Raw genomic sequence first — 23606 nt, 5'->3', positions numbered from 1 at the left:
GCATTACAGCAGTACAGCACAGACCAGTAAGTCTACGTCTGGTATAAGGAAAGTCTAGTGGAGATCAGAGCTAAAGTAGCCAGTGGACTTCACAAGCAACAGTGACCGGGAGAGGCCTTCAAGCACCTGGACACATCCGGATGATTGATGCGCAAAGTCGTCCTTTACCACCTGCCTCTATGGACATTGTGGATCAGAGTTTATCTGAAGGCATCCTGTACAAAGAATGGAGCAGAGTTTTTGCCTGCCATTAGGGAGACCGCCCTGTGGATTGCTAAATACAAGTAAGAAGTTTATTATACCCGGTACCTGAGTGCTAGAGGTAGGACCTATTATAGGCAATTATAAGAAACAAAGGAAAACTCCTCAACTTACAATTAACAAGCCTGTTATAAGGAATACAGCTGAACCAATATTTGGATTGTTGCCATGCCATATACATGAACTGTACCGACTACTTGAAGACAATTGATCTAGTAAAAGTTCTGTTGTTTACTACAATGGACTCCTCATCCTTTCTACCAACTTCATTTGCACCTAACGGTGCTGGTGTCACGAAACACCAGGGGCCCAGCTGCCAAAGCACCCTAAACACCTATACCCTCAAGAGCACCTCAACTACCATCTGGCTGGTGATCCCTGTACTAGAGAGTGCCCCGGAGGATTTAGTGCTGTCTTCCCCATCACTGCACGCTGGCCCAGAGAGCTGCAAAACCGTGAGTACAAACAACTACAACCCCCATCGGCCCACCGTAGCTCACGTGTTGCCCCTGCAGATCTGGTCGCTGCACACTCACTATTCTGCTGGTGCAGTCACTGTGCACATATATTACTTATCCTGTACTGATCCTGAGTTACATTCTGTATTATACTCCAGAGCTGCACTCCCTATTCTGCTGGTGCAGTCACTGTGTACATACATTACTTATCCTGTACTGATCCTGAGTTACATCCTGTATTTACTCCAGAGCTGCACTCACTATTCTGCTGGTGCAGTCACTGTGTACATACCTTACTTATTCTGTACTGATCCTGAGTTACATCCTGTATTATACTCCAGAGCTGCACTCGCTATTCTGCTGGTGCAGTCACTGTGTACATACATTACTTATTCTGTACTGATCCTGAGTTTTACAGCAAGACACGGAGGCTTCGTATTGCTATCTCCTTCTTTACTTCCACCAATAGCAGCAAAGGAGAAATTAACATAAACATAACAATAAAGGACCCTCCCCTAACAGATCCTATAATAAGCAGTGTCCTCTTGCATATCTTCCTCTTTCTTTGCTGCTCCACCAAAGCTAAGTTATTTCTATATTTCATGGAGTGTTTTTTGCATGTATGATGCCTGTATTTCATTACCCTGTGTTTATTAGGGCTTGTCTATAATTCATAGCCTCTGCCCTTTGACAGATTTTGTTTTCCCCCTCATTTGGGGCTATTTGCTTTCTTCTCTACTGTATTCCCCTACGCCTATGGCGCTTTTTCATTAGTGGGTCACCCCCCCTTTTTTCACATCCCATCCTTGCTTCCCCCCTGCGATTTTATTCAATTTCGTCACCGTTTCGCTTGGGGTGCCCTCATCGTCTCCCCCTTCCTCCCTACCTTCACTCACTGCTCCGATTCCGCCCCGCTAGTTCCCGGCGGTCCAGGTGTCGGCGGCAGCTTCCGCTTTGTTTCCCGCGGCTCCGAGATCTCGGCGGCCATCTTGGGGAGCTCCCGCCCGTCCTCTCGCGGGATTTCGGAGTTCTCTGCCGTTCAGGTATCTCGCTCGGCTCCGGATCGGCTCCTGCTCTGCGGCGCTTGGGGTGATTAACCCCTCTTTAGGTAGCTACCTCCTCGGTCATTGTGACCTCTATTATATTAGGCATCCCTAGTTAGGTTTTCTGCCACTAGTATTTAGTTATACCACATTAATATGTCTTCTGACCGCTCTCCCTCTGGGTCCAATCCCCCCCCATCCACTGGGGACCCCAGCTTACCTGCTATTAGTGCACAGGCCCTGGAGCTACAACGCTCGGTGTCTAGTGCTATTATTGAAGCTATGGGATCCATGTCCTCTATGATTTCACAAACCATCTCCCAGGCCTTGTCTGCCCATGCCCCTGGCCCCTCTACTCAGTTGCCTGTACTTACTAGCCCGCAGCCTACCATTGAACCTCCTGCCCAGGAGACTTTGACTGGTGTGATTCAAGCCACCCATGATAGCGCGCTTAGATCGCGCAAAAGAGCCTTACCGCGCCAGGCAGAAAGGGCGCGAACATGGAAATGTGCTAGAGCACAAACTAATGATATAGATTCAGATTTGGAATCTGATATGGAGGCTTATGCGGAGGCTAGCGGCCAATCTGAAGGGGAGATGGAGATGGAACCTGAGTTTCCAGATACCGCTGGCCCTAGGCCTTCTACCTCTGGGTCCGTGGGCGCGTCCGCCACTGCCACTAACGCGGCTTCTACCCTGGTGGATCCCTCAGGCAACCCATTATTTGACCCTGATGCCCTCCACCACCCTAGGTCGGCGGAGTGGTTGCCGGTAGCTCATGTGAGCGATTACCTTGAGCATTGGGTGCGCCGTCCTCTGAGCAAAGAGGCGCGCAGCAAGCTCCGAGCTGAATGCCCCAGACCATTGATCCCCAACAAGGTCTGTGAAACGCCATCTGTGGATCAAAAAATGACGACACAGTTCTTGGCTAAAACCGGCTGGAATCCCCGTAAGGGGTTAGATTCCGCAATAAAGAGTTGTCAGGATAAGCTCCTTGACATATTTGGCCCCCTCGCCAAAATCTTTGAGATGGCCGGATCGGCCAGAGCAGACTGCTCTCCGATAGATCCGGAGGAGCTTACTGGCTGGATACAGAGGGCCATTTGTATCGCGGGCAGCACCAACTCCTCCCTGGCCATTGAACGGTGTAAAGCCATTCTGTTTAAAATTGGCCAACCTGGCACTCACTGAGACAGGGAAGGATGCTCAGGGTCAACTGTTCGGGGATTCCTTTATCAAGGACCTCAGCAGATACGTAGGAGCATTTACTGCCCTGGACAAGGCCCAGTCCTCCATGAGAAGGGTCTTTCAGGGACGGGTCTCCACTAGGGCCGGCAGTAGTAGGGGCCGTCTGTCCGGCCGCTCCAGTTTCCAGGCCCGCAGCTCGGGCAGAGGCTCCTTTAACCAGAGACCTCCCTTCCAGGACCAAAGGAATCCTCCTCCGTTCTTCCCGGCCAGAGGCGGCCAATGGCGTTCCAGGTCCGTTAGAGGGAATCCGAACTTCCAGAAATCTTTCGGTAAGTATTTCCCCAGTGGGGACTTCTTTGGTTCCTTGTGTCGGGGGCAGACTCAGTCTATGTTCCCACGTTTGGTCCAGCATTACTTCAGACCTATGGGTGCTGAGCACGGTACAGGGGTTCCGCATAGAACTTACGGGTTCACCAGATCTCGTCTTTTCAACCCCTTCCCTGGCACTACCAGACAGGGAACTAGTGGATTTAGAACTTTTCTCCCTTTTTCACAAAGATGCGATAGAAAGGGCCCCTCCTACCCCGGGGGGCGTTTTCAGCCACATTTTTCTAGTGCAGAAAAAGGGTGGACAAATGCGTCCAGTGATAAATCTCCGTGCCCTGAACTCTGTGGTGCGCTATCGCCACTTCAAGATGGAGGGGATTCACCTCCTTCGGGACTTGCTGATTCCGGGGGACTGGATGGTGAAGCTGGACCTCAAAGATGCCTATCTGACGGTCCCGATTGCCTCCTCCTCCAGGGATCTCCTTCGCTTCCTGTGGAGGGGCGAAGTGTGGCGGTTCACTTGCCTACCGTTCGGCCTTTCTTCGGCGCCTTGGTGCTTCACCAAGCTAATACGCCCAGTCATGGCCTGGCTTCGGAGTCGTGGGGTGCGTCTAGTCATCTATCTGGACGACATCCTCATTATGCATCAATGTCAGTCGTCTCTGTTACAGCATCTCCAGTGGACCTCGGACCTTCTGACAGGTCTGGGATTTCTACTCAACCCCGAGAAATCCTGCCTCACACCGACCCGACGGATGGAGTTCCTGGGATTCACGGTGGACTCTGTTGCGGAATCTCTGTCTTCCTTCAGAGAAGTTGCGGACGATACGCAAGGAGTTGAGACATGCTCTCTCAACTTCCTCCCTATCTCTACGCCACTTGGCTCGCATCATTGGGCTATTAGGCTCCTCTATCCAGGCAGTCTTCCCCGCTCCGCTCCATTATCGGGCTCTACAGCGCCTGAAGACCGCCCACCTCCGTTCCGGGGCCTCGTTTGCAGACGCGGTGGTTCTGGATCAGGAAGCTCGGGAAGAACTTCGCTGGTGGATAAGCAACTTGGAAGCCTGGAACGGCAGAGCAATCTTCGGATTCCAACCAGAATTCACGGTGGAGTCGGACGCGAGTCTCCAAGGCTGGGGTGCCCACTGCGAGGGTATTTCCACTGGGGGTCGATGGTCGGAGACCGAGAACCATCTTCACATCAACGCTCTGGAACTTCTGGCGGGCTCGTTTGCCATCAGGAGTTTCACCAAGGGCATAGCTCACGCATGCATCCGTCTACGCATGGACAATGTGTCAGCGGTCTGGTATGTCAATCACCTAGGCGGCACCCAATCGGCCACCTTAGCCCGGCTGGCGAAGGAGTTCTGGTCCTACTGTCTGTCCAGGGACATCATGATTCAAGCGGAGTACCTTCCGGGCCTTCACAACTACCGAGCGGATCGGAGTTCCCGATGCTTCACGGACGGCAGCGACTGGAGGCTGAATCCGGAGATGTTCTCCACAATCTCGGACATCTGGGGTCCTTGCTCCATAGACCTCTTTGCGTCCCGACTCAATACTCACCTGCCCAGGTTCTTCAGCTGGCGCCCGGATCCGGAGGCGGAGGCGGTGGATGCGTTTCTCCAGGACTGGTCTTCGGCCCTACATTACGCGTTTCCACCGTTTGCCATGATTCTGAGGATGCTGCTACAGACTCGTCGTCAGGTGGCGGAATTGGTGGTGGTGATTCCCTTCTGGGGGTCCCAAGCCTGGTACCCGAGCCTCCTGGAACTCCTAGTGGATGCACCTCTCCTCCTTCCGGCTCGGACGGATCTCCTCCAGGACCCTCTAGGTGCCCCACATCCCCTGCTGGTCGAAGGCTCCCTTCAACTTCTAGCGTGCCGAATCTCAGGACTCAAGGAGAGGTCGAGGGAATTTCGGAGGCAACTAAACGCCTCCTGGACAACGCTTGGGCTCCCGGCACCCGAAAATCTTACCGGGCAGCTTGGGGATCTTGGGTTAGTTGGTGCTTGGAACGGGACCTGGATCCCATTTCGGCACCTGTGACCCATTTGTTGCAATTCCTTACATCTCTCTTTGAAGCAGGAAAAGCTTATCGGACCATCAATTTGTTCCGTTCAGCGATTTCTTCGACTCATCAGGGTTTTGATGGGGTTCCTGCCGGTCAACACCCTTCGGTGTCACGCCTATTACGTGGCTCACGCTTGGCTCGGCCTCCTCGGCCACGTTTCACCTCTACGTGGGATGTTTCCCTGGTCCTTTCTTTCCTCTCTGCTTGGCCTGACAACGCGGCTCTTTCCCTCCGTCAACTGTCGGCCAAATTACTGACCCTCTTTTGCCTGATTTCCTGTAAAAGGGTCTCTGATGTCAGGGCTCTGGATCATGATGCGAGGTCCTTTACTCCCGAGGGTGTTACTTTTAACATCACGCGACGCACCAAGACCAATATTCGGTCTGTGTCCTACCCCTGTTTTCCGTCTTCTCCGGCGCTCTGTCCGGTAGCTTGCTTACGGGAATATGAGTTGCGCACTCGGACTCACCGCTCTGCGGACAACCCACAACTTTTCCTTTCTATTCGCCATCCCTTTGGCCCGGTGACCAGTCCCACTTTGGCGCGGTGGATGAAGTGGGTCATGTCCCTTTCTGGGATTGGTACAGCGGTCTTTACCACTCACTCGGCCAGGGGCGCGGCTGCCACTGCCCTGGCTGTTTCGGGGGCTCGTTTGGAGGACATTCTGCGTCTGGCTGACTGGTCTAGGGCCACGACGTTCACAGAATTTTATTTCCGTCCTCCCTCTCATGTGTTTTCAGCTATTATTGAGCAGCTTTGAACTTGCAATACGAAGCCTCCGTGTCTTGCTGTAAAACTAAATGATTTTCCTATTTCATGACGTAAAGTCATAGTTTTATTAAAGACACTGAGGCGAGTATTGCCCGCCCTGGGTTTCTCCTGCCCGCCCTGTTTTTGTAACGTTATGGTGATATTATGGACTGTTTCATTGTCTTTTATTGTTATTTATGACATTGATTACCGTTAAGATTTATTTATGGTTCTGTTTTCAGCGACCTTTTGATGTACGACCGTTATAGGGTCGAGATTGCTCAGTTTTACCCAATTTTTACACTGGCTATATTATTTGGTCTGTTTCAGGTTGAAAGTCCCTCGGCATATGGAATTCCGTGTTGTTCCAGGTTTCCTGAGATGTTAGCCATGTTGGCGTGAGTTCTACAGTTGGACGGACCACAATGGTTGTCTGTTGCGGATCCGGTTCCAGTTCGGTTACGGTTTCGGTTATCGTTTGGCGGTTGGTGTCGTGGATTCAAAGAAAGAGGAAGATATGCAAGAGGACACTGCTTATTATAGGATCTGTCAGGGGAGGGTCCTTTATTGTTATGTTTATGTTAATTTCTCCTTTGCTGCTATTGGTGGAAGTAAAGAAGGAGATAGCAATACTCGCCTCCGTGTCTTTAATAAAACTATGACTTTACGTCATGAAATAGGAAAATCATTTAGTTACATCCTGTATTATACTCCAGAGCTGCACTCGCTATTCTGCTGGTGCAGTCACTGTGTACATACATTACTTCTCCTGTACTGATCCTGAGTTACATCCTGTATTATACTGCAGAGCTGCACTCACTATTCTGCTGGTGCAGTCACTGTGTGCATACATTACTTATCCTGTACTGATCCCGAGTTACATCCTGTATTATACTCCAGAGCTGCACTCGCTATTCTGCTGGTGCAGTCACTGTGTACATACATTACTTCTCCTGTACTGATCCTGAGTTACATCCTGTATTATACTGCAGAGCTGCACTCACTATTCTGCTGGTGCAGTCACTGTGTACATACATTACTTATCCTGTACTGATCCTGAGTTACATCCTGTATTATACTCCAGAGCTGCACTCACTATTCTGCTGGTGGAGTCACTGTGTACATACCTTACTTATCCTGTACTGATCCTGAGTTACATCCTGTATTTACTCCAGAGCTGCACTCACTGTTCTATACGCTGTGGTGCAGTGATTGTGTTGTCAGTGATACTGTTGCGGAGGATTTTGTACAGACCCGCTCTTCAGTCCTGTGATGTATGATTGGATATTATATCCACTGTTATCAGTGACACAGAAGAAAACATTTTCTTAAAAACAATTACTCGCCTTTTCTTTATTACACAGCACATGAACTGTTGTCAGCTGATTTACCGTTCACGCACTGACCCAAAACCCCTCTAAAGCCTCTTGCACATGACATATCCATTTTGTGGCCTGTAACTCGTGGATCCCCAAATTATAATGCATTGTGTTGCATCAGCAATTTTTGCTGACCCATTGATTCAGTGGGTCTGTGTATTGCTGACACGCTTAGGAAATGTCCGATTTTTTTGCAGAACAGACATACGGATACGGAAAGCATGTGGATTAGGCTACTTTCACATTAGTATTTTTTGTGGATCCGTCATGGATCTACAAAAACGCTTCCGTTACAATAATACAACTGCCTGCATCTGTCATGAACGGCTCCGGTTGTATTATGTCTTCTATAGCCATGACGGATCCGTCATGAACTCCATTGACAGTCAATGGGGGACTGATCCGTTTTCTATTGTGTCAGAGAAAACGGATCCGTCCCCAGTGACTTACATTGGGTGCCAGGACGGATCCGTCTTGCTCCGCACCACATTGTGGACAGAAAAACGCTGCAGGCAGCCTCCGGAGCAGAATGGTGACCGATCGGAGGCAAACTGATGCATTCTGGGCGGATCCTTTTCCATTCAGAATGCATTAGGGCAAAACTAATCAGTTTTGGACCGCTTGTGAGAGCCCTGAACGGATCTCACAAACGGAAAGCCAAAACGCCAGTGTGAAAGTAGCCCTATCAATGTGTTTTCCGCATCTTTAAATCTGTTCCGGAAATTGCGGGCCACAGACTACTTGAAACAATGGGTCCACAAATAGAGTGAAGACGGCCCTTAGACCTTATCCGTATTTTGCGGATCTGCGATTTGAGGACTGCAAAATGGAAACAGTCATGTGCATAAGGTCTTAGGGCGTCAGGAGCTGTAATAGCCAGACAGCTGTGAGGCCACAGATTGTAGTCCACTGGTTTGTAGTATCTTCCTCTCCCCCACCCTGGTTCATGCAGAATTAAGTGGGATGTTCTGTTTCGTTCCACTCACTTGGGAATATCCCGCTCGCTCTGGTATATCCCGCTCGCTCTGGTATATCCCGCTCGCTCTTGTATATTACGCTCGCTCACTGTAACATTTTGATCACTGGTAATAATAATAGAAACACATTTATAATAACTTTCCAATATCGGTGGCTGCCGCAGTGTTTGAGTCCATCTCTACTGCGTATGATGAGGTCATGAGCTTGAAGTTTTGGTGGACGGCTCTTCTAAATCTTGAGCTTGACAGTCTTGGGGCAGGTGGACAAGGGGCTGCAGGCTGTAGCTGTCCGGGACGCTGTCTTCTGTTTTGGAGGCTTTCCTTGAAGTGAATGTGCCTTTCACTGTTCCATGAACGGCGTCCTTCAGCTTAGGACAAGAGATGAGAGTTATACGGGGACTCAGCATCATGTATTATATATATATGTAATGGAATCTCTCCAATAGACCTTGTGATTCCTCTCCTCTCTATATGGGGAGTCCTCCTCAAAGAGAGACACCCATGAGGATGCCTTTCAACATCTATCATTTCCCAGAATTCAAGAATGCACCCAGAACCATTCACCACTGGACGTAAATCTTATGGCCCAGCTAGAAAGATTTTGGAGCAGCGCCCAATACCTCAGGCATGTTACCCAGCCCCTCAGAATGTCTAGAAAAGGCCGACCTCACAGACCCCTATCTGAAATATGACGATGGCGGAACATAGACAGCAAGCAAGCTCTGATGTACTTCATCCACTTTCAGCTTCTTGGATGATGGAGATCTAGGTGCTCTCTACTTTCAGACCCCCCTCCCCACGCCCAAATCTGAGACGCAAAGAAAGATAGTTGATGTCTGGATACGTCCTTTTCTATGGTATAAATGTTGCTTGTCCAATATCTCTGCACCATGGTCACAGGTCTATAAGGACTATAACATCATAATTACCTCAGTCAGGGACACCACACCCACCAGGCGTCCAGTATTGGTGACATAAGCTAAGCGAAGGCCGAGAAGATTGAAAAGGTCGTAACACTGGGGAAACAGGAGAAGATGGATGAGAGGCACATCTGAGACTTTCTCCAGACCCTTATTGTATGGACTAAATGTCAGGATCATACCAGCCTGGAGTACATGGCATGTCTACAGTGATCCACAGTATAAATAATGCTGCTGCCCTGGGGTCATAAACATATTAGTGAAATATATGGGGGTGGCATATAGAAGGATAAGCCATCGGGGAGGACCATCCTGACCTGCATCAGCGAATCAGACCATACCTGGGGTGTTGACATTACATGATGACCTCTACCTTGATGGGACTCTCATACCTGATACAGGGTCTCTTTCTCCAGAAGTCTATATGGTGCCGGATCAATTGTCAAGTTCTCCATGGGCACAAACTCATTGAGCTGACGACACTCCCACTCCTCCACCTGTAAAAGACACCGTACTGATAAGAGCCACATAGACTCAAGCAGTAACGCACCCACTATCCACACAACACATCACCCCACCCCACTGAGATCGGATGGGAGTGTCATGCACCACACACACAGTACTGCTCGCAGATAGCACGACAATCAATATATAGTATATGGTCACCTCCACCTATAATACACCTCCATCTGTAATATACCTCCATCTGTAATATACCTCCACCTATAATTCACCTCCATCTGTAATATACCTCCACCTATAATTCACCTCCATCTGTAATATACCTCCACCTATAATTCACCTCCATTTGTAATATACCTCCACCTATAATTCACCTCCATCTGTAATATATCTCCACCTATAATTCACCTCCATCTGTAATATACCTCCACCTATAATTCACCTCCATCTGTAATATACCTCCACCTATAATTCACCTCCATCTGTAATATACCTCCACCTATAATACACCTCCATCTGTAATATACCTCCACCTATAATTCACCTCCATCTGTAATATACCTCCACCTATAATACACCTCCATCTGTAATATACCTCCACCTATAATTCACCTCCATCTGTAATATACCTCCACCTATAATACACCTCCATCTGTAATATATCTCCACCTATGATACACCTCCATCTGTAATATACCTCCACCTATAATACACCTCCATCTGTAATATACCTCCACCTATAATTCACCTCCATCTGGAAGATACCTCCACCTATAATTCACCTCCATCTGTAATATACCTCCACCTATAATACACCTCCACCTATAATACACCTCCATCTGTAATATACCTCCACCTATAATTCACCTCCATCTGTAATATACCTCCACCTATAATTCACCTCCATCTGTAATATACCTCCACCTATAATTCACCTCCATCTGTAATATACTTCCACCTATAATACACCTCCATCTGTAATATACCTCCACCTATAATACACCTCCATCTGTAATATACCTCCACCTATAATACACCTCCATCTGTAATATACCTCCACCTATAATACACCTCCATCTGTAATATACCTCCACCTATAATACACCTCCATCTGTAATATACCTCCACCTATAATACACCTCCATCTGTAATATACCTCCACCTATAATACACCTCCATCTGTAATATACCTCCACCTATAATTCACCTCCATCTGGAAGATACCTCCACCTATAATTCACCTCCATCTGTAATATACCTCCACCTATAATACACCTCCATCTGTAATATACCTCCACCTATAATACACCTCCATCTGTAATATATCTCTACCTGTATACCCCCATCTATAATAATACCTCCTCCTGTAAACCCTTCCATCTATATTACCATCTCCACCTGTATATCCCTGTATATCCTCCATCTATAATAACATCTCCACCTGTATACCCCTCAATCTATAACATCTCCACCTGTATACCCCTGCTCCCTACCTCTCCACCTGTATACCCCTGCTCCCTACCTCTCCACCTGTATACCCCTGATCGCTACCTCTCCACCTGTATACCCCTGATCGCTACATCTCCACCTGTATACCCCTGCTCCCTACCTCTCCACCTGTATACCCCTGATCCCTACCTCTCCACCTGTATACTCCTGCTCCCTACATCTCCATCCACCTGTATACCCCTGCTCCCTACATCTCCATCCACCTGTATACCCCTGCTCCCTACATCTCCACCTGTATACCCCTGATCCCTACCTCTCCACCTGTATACCCCTGCTCCCTACATCTCCACCTGTATACCCCTGCTCCCTACATCTCCACCTGTATACCCCTGCTCCCTACATCTCCATCCACCTGTATACCCCTGCTCCCTACAACTCCACCTGTATACCCCTGCTCCCTACATCTCCACCTGTATACCCCTGCTCCCTACATCTCCACCTGTATACCCCTGCTCCCTACATCTCCACCTGTATACCCCTGCTCCCTACATCTCCACCTGTATACCCTTGCTCCGTACACCTCCACCTGTATACCCCTGCTCCGTACACCTCCACCTGTATACCCCTGCTCCCTACACCTCCACCTGTATACCCCTGCTCCCTACATCTCCACCTGTATACCCCTGCTCTGTACACCTCCACCTGTATACCCCTGCTCTGTACACCTCCACCTGTATACCCCTGCTCCGTACACCTCCACCTGTATACCCCTGCTCCCTACACCTCCACCTGTATACCCCTGCTCCCTACACCTCCACCTGTATACCCCTGCTCCCTACATCTCCACCTGTATACCCCTGCTCCCTACATCTCCACCTGTATACTCCTGCTCCCTACATCTCCACCTGTATACCCCTGCTCCGTACACCTCCACCTGTATACCCCTGCTCCCTACACCTCCACCTGTATACCCCTGCTCCGTACACCTCCACCTGTATACCCCTGCTCTGTACACCTCCACCTGTATACCCCTGCTCTGTACACCTCCACCTGTATACCCCTGCTCCCTACACCTCCACCTGTATACCCCTGCTCCCTACACCTCCACCTGTATACCCCTGCTCCCTACACCTCCACCTGTATACCCCTGCTCCCTACACCTCCACCTGTATACCCCTGCTCCCTACATCTCCACCTGTATACCCCTGCTCTGTACACCTCCACCTGTATACCCCTGCTCCGTACACCTCCACCTGTATACCCCTGCTCCCTACACCTCCACCTGTATACCCCTGCTCCGTACACCTCCACCTGTATACCCCTGCTCCCTACACCTCCACCTGTATACCCCTGCTCCCTACACCTCCACCTGTATACCCCTGCTCCCTACACCTCCACCTGTATACCCCTGCTCCCTACATCTCCACCTGTATACTCCTGCTCCCTACATCTCCACCTGTATACCCCTGCTCCCTACATCTCCACCTGTATACCCCTGCTCCCTACATCTCCACCTGTATACTCCTGCTCCCTACATCTCCACTGACCCCCCTGACTTATACATTTTGCACGCTCCCATGATTGTGATACGTCAGGACTACTTTACTCACCATTTTTAGGTACTGGTTTCGGAATTTACTGGAGCGTCTCTTGCGGCCTACAGGCCTTTGCATCTGTGAATGAGATGGCGCCAGGGATGTAGTTATAGTTTTGGAGCATTTCTTTACTGCTAGAACATGATCGGACCCATCTGCTTTCTAAGCTGCCCATACGCTTTACATATCTGCCATAGTGTTATCACTGCTGACAATCTCATGTGTTTTCGGGCAGCCACCACTATGGCTTTTACCCTATCGGATCCTTTTCTGGAGATAAGCAGCATCAGATATGTATGGCGGCTGCTTATCTCTCCTTCTCTTATGTGTATGGGCAGCTCAGGTGCATTAGGTAAGGAGCTATGGGGACAGACATCTTCTCACCTCATCACTTTCATAGGTCACGGTGTCCTGATTGTTGTAGGTTATTGTGTCTCCGTTTTCCGACTCCTCTGCTGAGATAGGAAGTACAGAAGAAGGCCATGTTCAGCGGGATTGGCTGCATTATCTTTGTGGTGTGAATGTGGCTACAGAGATACAATACCCCCCCCCCCCCTTCCCACCAGCATAAAACTTGACAAGGCATCGGGATCGCAGCATCTCATTGTTCACACCACGTCTAAAGGCTGTATTAGAACTGTAGATTATACAGGAGATTGTGGGGAAGGAAGCCTTCTCTGCAATCGCCTGCTTGTTAGGGAAGGAGACACATTTACCTCCAGCGATCTCCTCCACAGTATAGGGAGCAGTGATCATTAATGGCATTACTTGCAGGGCCGTCTTTAATATTGATTGGACCCTTGGCAAAAATTTACTTGGGCCCCCTGGATCCCGCCTTCCCACACCCTAGCAGGCAATCACGCCCTCCACCACAACACACACACAGAAAATCCACACATCTGGTAGAGTCCAGTGAATGACTGTAAATACTTCCAGTTCTGAAGACTCCAGCGGCTCAGGATCAGTGCTCGGGGCAGCTGGGCTCAGGCTGGAAGTGGGCACCGCTCTGCTCGGCTCACCCTAGCGTTACAGTGCACCCCAGCACCACACAATATGCAGTATAGCACCCTATAGTATACAGCACCACACAGTATGCAGTATAGCACCCTATAGTATACAGCACCACACAGTATGCAGTATAGCACCCTATAGTATACAGCACCCCACACTATACAGTACCCCACAGTATATAGTAGAGCAGTATAGCAGCCCACAGTATGCAACACCTCACGGTATACAGTACAGCAGTATAGCACTCCACAATATACAGCACCCACAGTATACAGGCCCCCACAGTATACAGTACAGCAGTATAGCCCTCCACAATATACAGCACCCACAGTATACAGTATACAGCCCCCCACAGTATACAGTACAGCAGTATAGCACTCCACAATATACAGCACCCACAGTATACAGTATACAGCCCCTCACAGTATACAGTACAGCAGTATAGCCCTCCACAATATACAGCACATACAGTATACAGCCCCCCACAGTATACAGTACAGCAGTATAGCACTCCACAACATACAGCACCCACAGTTTACAGCCCCCCACAGTATACAGTACAGCAGTATAGCACTCCACAATATACAGCACCCACAGTATACAGTATACAGCCCCCCCACACTATACAGTACAGCAGTATAGCACTCCACAATATACAGCACCCACAGTATACAGTATACAGCCCCCCACAGTATACAGGCCCCCACACTATACAGCACCCCACTATACAGTAGTTTACAGTATATTAGCATATACAAAAAAAGCTCCACAGTTAAGGCAAACTTCTACAGCAACACTCCTGGTAGAAAGGACCTTGATGACCTCATAGCCATGTGACCAGTAATATTGCTAGGTTACTGGTCACATGGTGATGATGTCATCTAAGGTCCTAGAGAATCACAGCTCTCACAGTACACTGCCTGGAGTGCCGGCAGGCATGGCATGGCAGCATCCCCTTGTGTAGCTGACAGCCTGACACCTGGGGCAGTGGCTAGCAGGGCTCAAGAGGCAGCTGCCTTGGGCCCCCCAGGAGCAACTGGGCCCGGGGCAGCTGCCCCTTTTGCCCCTTGTTAAAGACGGCCCTGATTACTTGTCCCCATAGAGAAACGTTCCTTCCTGAAAATCACCTGCTCATCAGTGGAGGAGACACATTTTTCTGCAGCGATTTCCTGCACAGTATAGGGAGAAATGATCACCAATGTCATCGCTCGTCCCCATACAGAAGCGTTTTTTCCTGACAGTCGCCTGCTCGTCAGTGGAGGAGACACATTTGCATGCTGGGTTCTTCTCCACTGTATGGGGAGCAGTGATCACTAATGTCATTGCTCGTCCCCATTCAGAATCGTTCCTTCCGGACAGTCGCCTTCTCGTCAGTGGAGGAGACACATTTGCATGCAGGGATCTCCTCCATTGTATGGGGAGTAGTGATCACTAATGCCATCGCTCGTCCCCATACAGAGGCGTACCTTTCGGACAGTCGCCTGCTCGTCAGTGGAGGAGACACATTTGAATGCTGGGTTCTTCTCCACTGTATGGGGAGCAGTGATCACTAATGTAATCGCTTGTCCCCATACAGAAGCGTTCTTTTCGGACAGTCACCTGCTCTTCAGTGGAGGAGACACATTTACATGCAGCGATCTCCTCCACAGTATAGGAAGCAGTGATCACTAATGCCATCGCTCGTCCCCATACAGAGGCGTTCCTTCCGGACAGTCGCCTGCTCGTCAGTGGAGGAGACACATTTGCACGCAGGGATCTCCTCCATAGTATGGGGAGTAGTGATCACTAATGCCATTGCTCGTCCCCATACAGAGGCGTTCCTTCCGGACAGTCGTCCTGCTCGTTAGGTAGAGGTGAAGCACTGCTATTGCGATCGCTCGTCCTCATGCATCTGCATTGTCGGTGGGCAGCAGATCGCTGTTACGAGAACTGATAATTTAGATGCCTGCATGAACGACCGGATCACCCGATGAACGAGTGCTTCACATCGGGTGATCAGCGGCACCTTTACACGGACAGATTGTTGGGAACGAGCGCGATAGGGTACATGCACACGCTCAGGATTCATGTGCGGATAATCCCCACTGAAATCCGCAGGTGTTCGCAGGCAAATCTGTGCGGTCAATCCGTATCAATTGGTGTGGATTTTCCGCATGCGGATTTTACTAAGTGAATGAAAGAAATCCGGTCAGGAAAAAATAAATAAATTTACATGCTGCGGATTTTAAAATCCACACTGCAGGTCAAAATCCGCGTGGAAAAAATCTGCATCTTGTGCATTGAGAATTTTAAATTCTCATCGACTACAATGTACATGACCTACGGTGCGGATTTTCCACATGCAAATCCGCACGCAATCCTGATCGTGTGCATTCAGCCTCAATCTGCCTGTTGGATATAAGCATCAGCAGTGTTCCCCAAGGTCTACCTCTGTACAGACAAATACCTCTGTATGGAAAAGCGTATTCCATCATTCTGTACAGCACAAATAAAGGCATATCACCAGATCCCGGCCCAACAGATGTCAAAAGGGCGCCCTATGGATACAGCTGATGTATTTGCTGGGTGTTATGGTCCTATGGCCCATAGCATAGGTAGAGAACTAGGTAGGTACTCAGCGCAGCAAGCAGGAAACACATGGAAGTACTCACCAGTTCTCGGCAGTTTAGGTCTGGAGTAATCACCCAGGGACTGAAATAGAGGAAATATGATGACATGATTGTTAGCTGTCACATTCCATCCCCTATACTCCTCTATTACTACAACACCCATCATTTCATATAACATCTTTGCAACCCCCGGGGTCATTAGTGATTTCTGAGACCCCCTCTCCCCTGGACACCACCAGTTCCTTACAGTCACAGTCCAGTTGTTGTCCGTGTTACTCCCGGCCTGGTTCATCATATATTGGATTCTCCGCTCAGTGCTCAGCAGATCAGACAGGAGTTTGTTAAGAGTTTTCCGAGTAACAGAACCAAGGAGGATCTTAGAATCTATAAAAAAAAACAAGATACGGTTGGCAAAGAGACAAGTCAAATGTCGATAACCTTGTGGAAGTCCTAGATATGCAGAGATAAGAAGAGATGGGTAGATATGATGCAGGGTGAGGCTGGGCAAAGGTGGCATAACTCCATATGTAAGGAGGCTTCGCTTAATAACCTTCACATCCCGGCTGCAACCTGCAAAGTCCTTTCCTGGGTTCTATAGAAACATTGAGATATGGAAAGATGCTGCGACAGGTCTCCAAAAACCACTCACTTATTTCCCTGAACCCTTGTGCTCCAACCATGGAGATCCACCACCAGTGTCTTATAAGCATCTGCTGCCCATTTCGCTAATGAAGAGACGCATGCATGATGGTGGACACTCAGCGGCTGTTGGGCTAACTTTGGAGGAGGGGGTTCACCAAGAATCCAGACCAAACCAACATCTTGAGGAACATTTTGAAGGCTTAAAACCTATCTGAGGAGCTTATGTTATCTCTCCGTGGAGAGGATATCACAGTTATGGCTCATTCTCACTTGCTTGTAATGAAGGGCTGTATAATATAGAATAGTTAAAGGCCGTGTCCGGCTTTCTATAAAAAGTTGCACAACATTGTATGAACGTCTATCATTCCCTCCCTTTTATCTCTCTGCTCAGTCCTCCAGACCACTAGAGGGAAGTTCTACACACCACAATAAGGGTGGGGGTCGACAGAACTTTGTTTTCCGTCTTGCATAACGGGAACCAGACGGATCCGTTATGATTCCCATAGACTTCTATTATGACGGATCAAAACGGAATGCCTCTTAAAGGCTTCCATTTTGATGTCAGTCTTATGGATTCCGTTATAACCATATTATAAAGGAAAGCCATAACAGAATACATAACGCTAGTGTGAACCCACCCTAAGCTGTAGAAACCAGTGTCCAATAAGATAATGGGTTGCATCAAAAGGGGCATAGATGGCAGGGATGAGAAGATGGTCCTACCACTTTACACATCACTAGTCAGACCACACATGGAGGACTGTGTACAGTTCTGGGCTCCTGTGAACAAGGCAGACATAGCAGAGCTGGAGAGGGTTCAGAGGAGGGCAACTAAAGTAATAACTAGAATGGGGCAACTACAGGACCCTGAAATATTATCAAAATTAGGGTTATTCACTTTAGAAAGAAGACAACTGAGGGGACATCTAATTACTATGTATAAATATATCAGGGGTCAGTACAGAGATCACTCCCATCATCTATTTATCCCCAGGACTGTGACTGTGACGAGCGAACATCCTCTGCGTCTGGAGGAAAGAAGGTTCGTACACAAACATAGAAGAGGATTCTTTACTGTAAGGGCAGTGAGACTATGGACTCTATACTGTAAGAGCACTGAGACTATGGATTCTTTACTGTAAAAGCAGTGAGACTATGGACTCTATACTGTAAGAGCAGTGAGACTATGGACTCTTTACTGTAAGAGCGGTGAGACTATGGACTCTTTACTGTAAGAGCGGTGAGACTATGGACTATACTGTAAGAGCGGTGAGATTATGGACTCTTTACTGTAAGAGCAGTGAGACTATGGACTCTTTACTGTAAGAGCGGTGAGACTATGGACTCTTTACTGTAAGAGCGGTGAGACTATGGACTATACTGTAAGAGCGGTGAGACTATGGACTATACTGTAAGAGTGGTGAGACTATGGACTCTTTACTGTAAGAGCAGTGAGACTATGGACTCTTTACTGTAAGAGGAGTGAGACTATGGACTCCTTACTGTAAGAGCAGTGAGACTATGGACTCTATACTGTAAGAGAAGTGAGACTATGGACTCTTTACTGTAAGAGCGGTGAGACTATGGACTCTTTACGGTAAGAGCGGTGAGACTATGGACTCTTTACTGTAAGAGCAGTGAGACTATGGACTCTTTATTGTAAGAGCAGTGAGACTATGGACTCTATACTGTAAGAGCAGTGAGACTATGGACTCTTTACTGTAAGAGCAGTCAGACTATGGACTCTTTACTGTAAGAGCAGTCAGACTATGGACTCCATACTGTAAGAGCAGTGAGACTATGGACTCTATACTGTAAGAGCAGTGAGACTATGGACTCTTTACTGTAAGAGCAGTGAGACTATGGATTCTTTACTGTAAGAGCAGTGAGACTATGGACTCTATACTGTAAGAGCAGTCAGACTATGGACTCTTTACTGTAAGAGCAGTGAGACTATGGACTCTTTACTGTAAGAGCAGTGAGACTATGGACTCTTTACTGTAAGAGCAGTGAGACTATGGACTCTTTACTGTAAGAGCGGTGAGACTATGGACTCTTTACTGTAAGAGCGGTGAGACTATGGACTCTTTACTGTAAGAGCGGTGAGACTATGGACTATACTGTAAGAGCGGTGAGATTATGGACTCTTTACTGTAAGAGCAGTGAGACTATGGACTCCATACTGTAAGAGCAGTGAGACTATGGACTCTATACTGTAAGAGCAGTGAGACTATGGACTCTTTACTGTAAGAGCAGTGAGACTATGGATTCTTTACTGTAAGAGCAGTGAGACTATGGACTCTATACTGTAAGAGCAGTCAGACTATGGACTCTTTACTGTAAGAGCAGTGAGACTATGGACTCTTTACTGTAAGAGCAGTGAGACTATGGACTCTTTACTGTAAGAGCAGTGAGACTGTGGACTCTTTACTGTAAGAGCAGTGAGACTATGGAGTCTTTACTGTAAGAGCAGTGAGACTATGGACTCTTTACGGTAAGAGCGGTGAGACTATGGACTCTTTACTGTAAGAGCAGTGAGACTATGGATTCTTTACTGTAAGAGCAGTGAGACTATGGACTCTTTACTGTAAGAGCAGTGAGACTATGGACTCTATACTGTAAGAGCATTGAGACTATGGACTCTATACTGTAAGAGCAGTGAGACTATGGACTCTATACTGTAAGAGCAGTGAGACTATGGACTCTTTACTGTAAGAGCAGTGAGACTATGGATTCTTTACTGTAAGAGCAGTGAGACTATGGATTCTTTACTATAAGAGCAGTGAGACTATGGACTCTTTACTGTAAGAGCAGTGAGACTATGGACTCTATACTGTAAGAGCAGTGAGACTATGGACTCTATACTGTAAGAGCAGTGAGACTATGGACTCTTTACTGTAAGAGCAGTGAGACTATGGACTCTATACTGTAAGAGCAGTGAGACTATGGAGTCTTTACTGTAAGAGCAGCGAGACTATGGACTATATACTGTAAGAGCAGTGAGACTATGGACTATATACTGTAAGAGCAGTGAGACTATGGATTCTTTACTGTAAGAGCACTGAGACTATGGATTCTTTACTGTAAGAGCAGTGAGACTATGGACTCTTTACTGTAAGAGCAGTGAGACTATGGACTCTTTACTGTAAGAGCAGTGAGACTATGGACTCTTTACTGTAAGAGCGGTGAGACTATGGACTCTTTACTGTAAGAGCAGTGAGACTATGGACTCTATACTGTAAGAGCAGTGAGACTATGGACTCTTTACTGTAAGAGCAGTGAGACTATGGACTCTGTACTGTAAGAGCAGTGAGACTATGGACTCTTTACTGTAAGAGCAATGAGACTATAGAATCTTTACTGTAAGAGCAGTGAGACTATAGACTCTATACTGTAAGAGCAGTGAGACTATGGACTCTTTACTGTAAGAGCAGTGAGACTATGGACTCTTTACTGTAAGAGCAATGAGACTATGGACTCTATACTGTAAGAGCAGTGAGACTATGGACTCTTTACTGTAAGAGCAGTGAGACTATGGACTCTATACTGTAAGAGCAGTGAGACTATGGACTCTGTACTGTAAGAGCAGTGAGACTATGGACTCTATACTGTAAGAGCAGTGAGACTATGGACTCTTTACTGTAAGAGCAGTAAGACTATGGACTCCTTACTGTAAGAGCAGTGAGACTATGGACTCTTTACTGTAAGAGCAGTGAGACTATATACTCTTTACTGTAAGAGCAGTGAGACTATGGACTCTTTACTGTAAGAGCGGTGAGACTATGGACTCTTTACTGTAAGAGCAGTGAGACTATGGACTCTTTACTGTAAGAGCAGTGAGACTATGGACTCTTTACTGTAAGAGCAGTAAGACTATGGACTCTTTACTGTAAGAGCGGTGAGACTATGGACTCTATACTGTAAGAGCAGTGAGACTATGGACTCTATACTGTAAGAGCAGTGAGACTATGGACTCTTTACTGTAAGAGCAGTGAGACTATGGACTCTTTACTGTAAGAGCAGTGAGACTATGGACTCTTTACTGTAAGAGCAGTGAGACTATGGACTCTTTACTGTAAGAGCGGTGAGACTATGGACTCTATACTGTAAGAGCAGTGAGACTATGGACTCTTTACTGTAAGAGCAGTGAGACTATGGACTCTTTACTGTAAGAGCAGTAAGACTATGGACTCTTTACTGTAAGAGCGGTGAGACTATTGAACTCGCTGCCTGAGGAGGTGGTGATTGTGAATTCACTGTGAGTTCAGGAGGGACCTGGATGTATTTCTGGAGTGTAATAATATTACAGCCTATAGCTACTACAGAGGGGTTGTTGATCCTGGGAGTTATTCTGATGCCTGATTGGTCGGGAAGGAATTTTTTCCCCTTTAAGTGGGGAAATTGGCTTCTACCTCACAGGTTTTTTTTTGCCTTCCTCTGGATCAACTTGCAGGATAACAGGCCGAACTGGATATACAGAGGGCTTTTTTCAGCCTTATATTACTTATGTTATGTTACTATTCAAGTCATGAAAAAGGGAAGAGGAACCTTCAGCATCCACAATCGGAAACTGTTTAAAATCTGAAGATTTCAGAAGGCTCCGGACGTCTTTGTATTTGAAGCCCTTCACAAGATACCGCAGGTCGGTCACCATGAAGTCCTCAGCACATACGTCATGGACACTGGGAATAGAAGAAAACCATTTCAGTGAGATCCAGCCTAAGTTATTGTCATATCGGAGCCCCATCCCCCAGTCATCCAGCCCATTGGCATCTTACCTGTTCTTTCCCATTGCCAGCTTTGGCAGGTATGGAAGTTTCTTGACTATAATTATAATGTCAAAAAATGAATTCTGGCAGCTTTGGCTGATGGCATTCGCTATAAGAACAGCAATCAGGACGGGAAGAATGTGCGACATTTGTCCGGTTAATTCAAATACCAGGAGAGCTGTAGAGAGGGTTTGAGTGACCGCCCCGGAATATGCGGCAGCACCTGCAAGAGCCAGAGGAACGGGATGAGACACGGACCATCATATCCTCAGCAAAGGTGACACATCAACTCCTAGGGATCACCACAGGCACCTGCAAGCGCGTATCCAGCTGGAGTGATCTTAATCGGGATCCCCTCTGAGATAAACCCATTAGGGAAGATTTGGGCAATAATTTCTCCATAGAGCCGACCAAGTCCAGCACCTGTTGGAAAGAACGTCAGATGGGATGATGAATGCATATTGGGCAGTGGTGGGGCTTAGCATGTGTTCTGGACAGGAATCTACCCATGGAAGGGGAGATTCAATAATAAAAACATGTAATGAGAATGTGACAGGGTATGACTGATAACCCCCCCCCCCCCACATTGTTCTAGACAGTCATATTCCTACTGAAACTCAAGAGTTCTGGACCCTATGGCACTCCATTGCAGACCATCAGACGTGGGCATATATACACAAATATACTTCTGTCCTCACCAGTGAGCACATGGACACTCTTGATGGTGAGGTCCACATCTTCTGATGATGAGACACATTCCCAGTGAGGTGTACATGCTCCATCATTCAGTACCATCATCATATTATAGAAAGGACTATGTGGACACCAACATCCAGGGTGCCCTTTGGAGCAACTCTGAAGAGGAGGTAAAGCCACGTCCACATCCATGTTTAAGTACTGCGGAGCTGGCGAACCAGACTGGACTTAATTGTGGACTGTCTTGGCAGGACTAATAGACTGATCAGTGCAGTTCAAGGATTAGGGACCCCACTGGTGAGTGCTATAGTGTCCACCATGTGGTCACCTTACTACCTTCAGTACAATTACGCCTCTATCTAATTCATACAGTTTAAAAACCCTGCAGCAACGCATTCCAAGACCCAGAAGTATTTTATTTTTCTGTTGATGGAGCTGTGTGAGGGCTTAGATGTATCTAGGGGGTTGAACGGAGGCGACTGACGTAAGCCTGCGCCATCACTGCGTCATAGGTGTAAGGCAGAGCGTCTTCCCATCTGTGACCTATGTATACTATAGGTACAATGGCAATCTGACAGAGCCATGACATCGATGGGTGACTATATCTACTGCTGCTTCATGTTACTCACCATATACAAACACTGGGAGGAAGTATCCAGCGGGGATGATCATGGTGTTCGCAAAGAGGAGCATAAAGAACTAAGGAGACATCATGAGAAACACTATAATCCGCTTATCATTCTATAGCCCAGTGATATTTCATGTATAGATACACGTAATGCACAGCTATGACACAATAGTACACGTATCATACTTCCACCAGTCACCCAGAACATTAAAACCAACTGACTGGTAACCTGGTCCCCTCGTAGGTCTACAAGGTCCACATGGACAGACTGGTCACTGATGCCCTGTGCGGCTGACAGGAGCTTTGTCAGCAATTTTCTCTTCTGCGGGATTGGACCAGACGGGTTAGCCTTCACCCCCAATCATATA

The 23606-nt window shown here is 47.7% G+C and overlaps 1 protein-coding gene across 1 annotated transcript in view; it reads right to left on the bottom strand.

The window, feature by feature from the left end:
- Nucleotides 1–8095: 8095 nt before the first annotated feature.
- The window catches only part of LOC120990576 (chloride channel protein ClC-Kb-like), a 55165-nt gene continuing 39654 nt past the window's right edge, over nucleotides 8096–23606 (bottom strand). Inside the window, exons 12-22 of the mRNA XM_040419478.1 lie at nucleotides 23240–23309; nucleotides 22227–22337; nucleotides 21924–22137; nucleotides 21694–21827; nucleotides 16751–16887; nucleotides 16546–16585; nucleotides 13268–13338; nucleotides 12899–12961; nucleotides 9770–9874; nucleotides 9387–9473; nucleotides 8096–8825 (exon numbers count right to left, since the gene is read on the bottom strand). Of these exons, the coding sequence (XP_040275412.1) occupies nucleotides 8655–8825; nucleotides 9387–9473; nucleotides 9770–9874; nucleotides 12899–12961; nucleotides 13268–13338; nucleotides 16546–16585; nucleotides 16751–16887; nucleotides 21694–21827; nucleotides 21924–22137; nucleotides 22227–22337; nucleotides 23240–23309 (1203 nt within the window). The 3' untranslated portion in view covers nucleotides 8096–8654. The remainder of the gene's footprint in view (nucleotides 8826–9386; nucleotides 9474–9769; nucleotides 9875–12898; nucleotides 12962–13267; nucleotides 13339–16545; nucleotides 16586–16750; nucleotides 16888–21693; nucleotides 21828–21923; nucleotides 22138–22226; nucleotides 22338–23239; nucleotides 23310–23606) is intronic.

Source organism: Bufo bufo, chromosome 1 (assembly GCF_905171765.1).
Source record: "Bufo bufo chromosome 1, aBufBuf1.1, whole genome shotgun sequence".
Classification (NCBI taxonomy): Eukaryota; Metazoa; Chordata; class Amphibia; order Anura; family Bufonidae; genus Bufo; species Bufo bufo.
The sequence above is the reverse complement of the archived record's forward strand: the minus strand, read 5'-3'. Positions and strand labels throughout refer to the sequence as shown.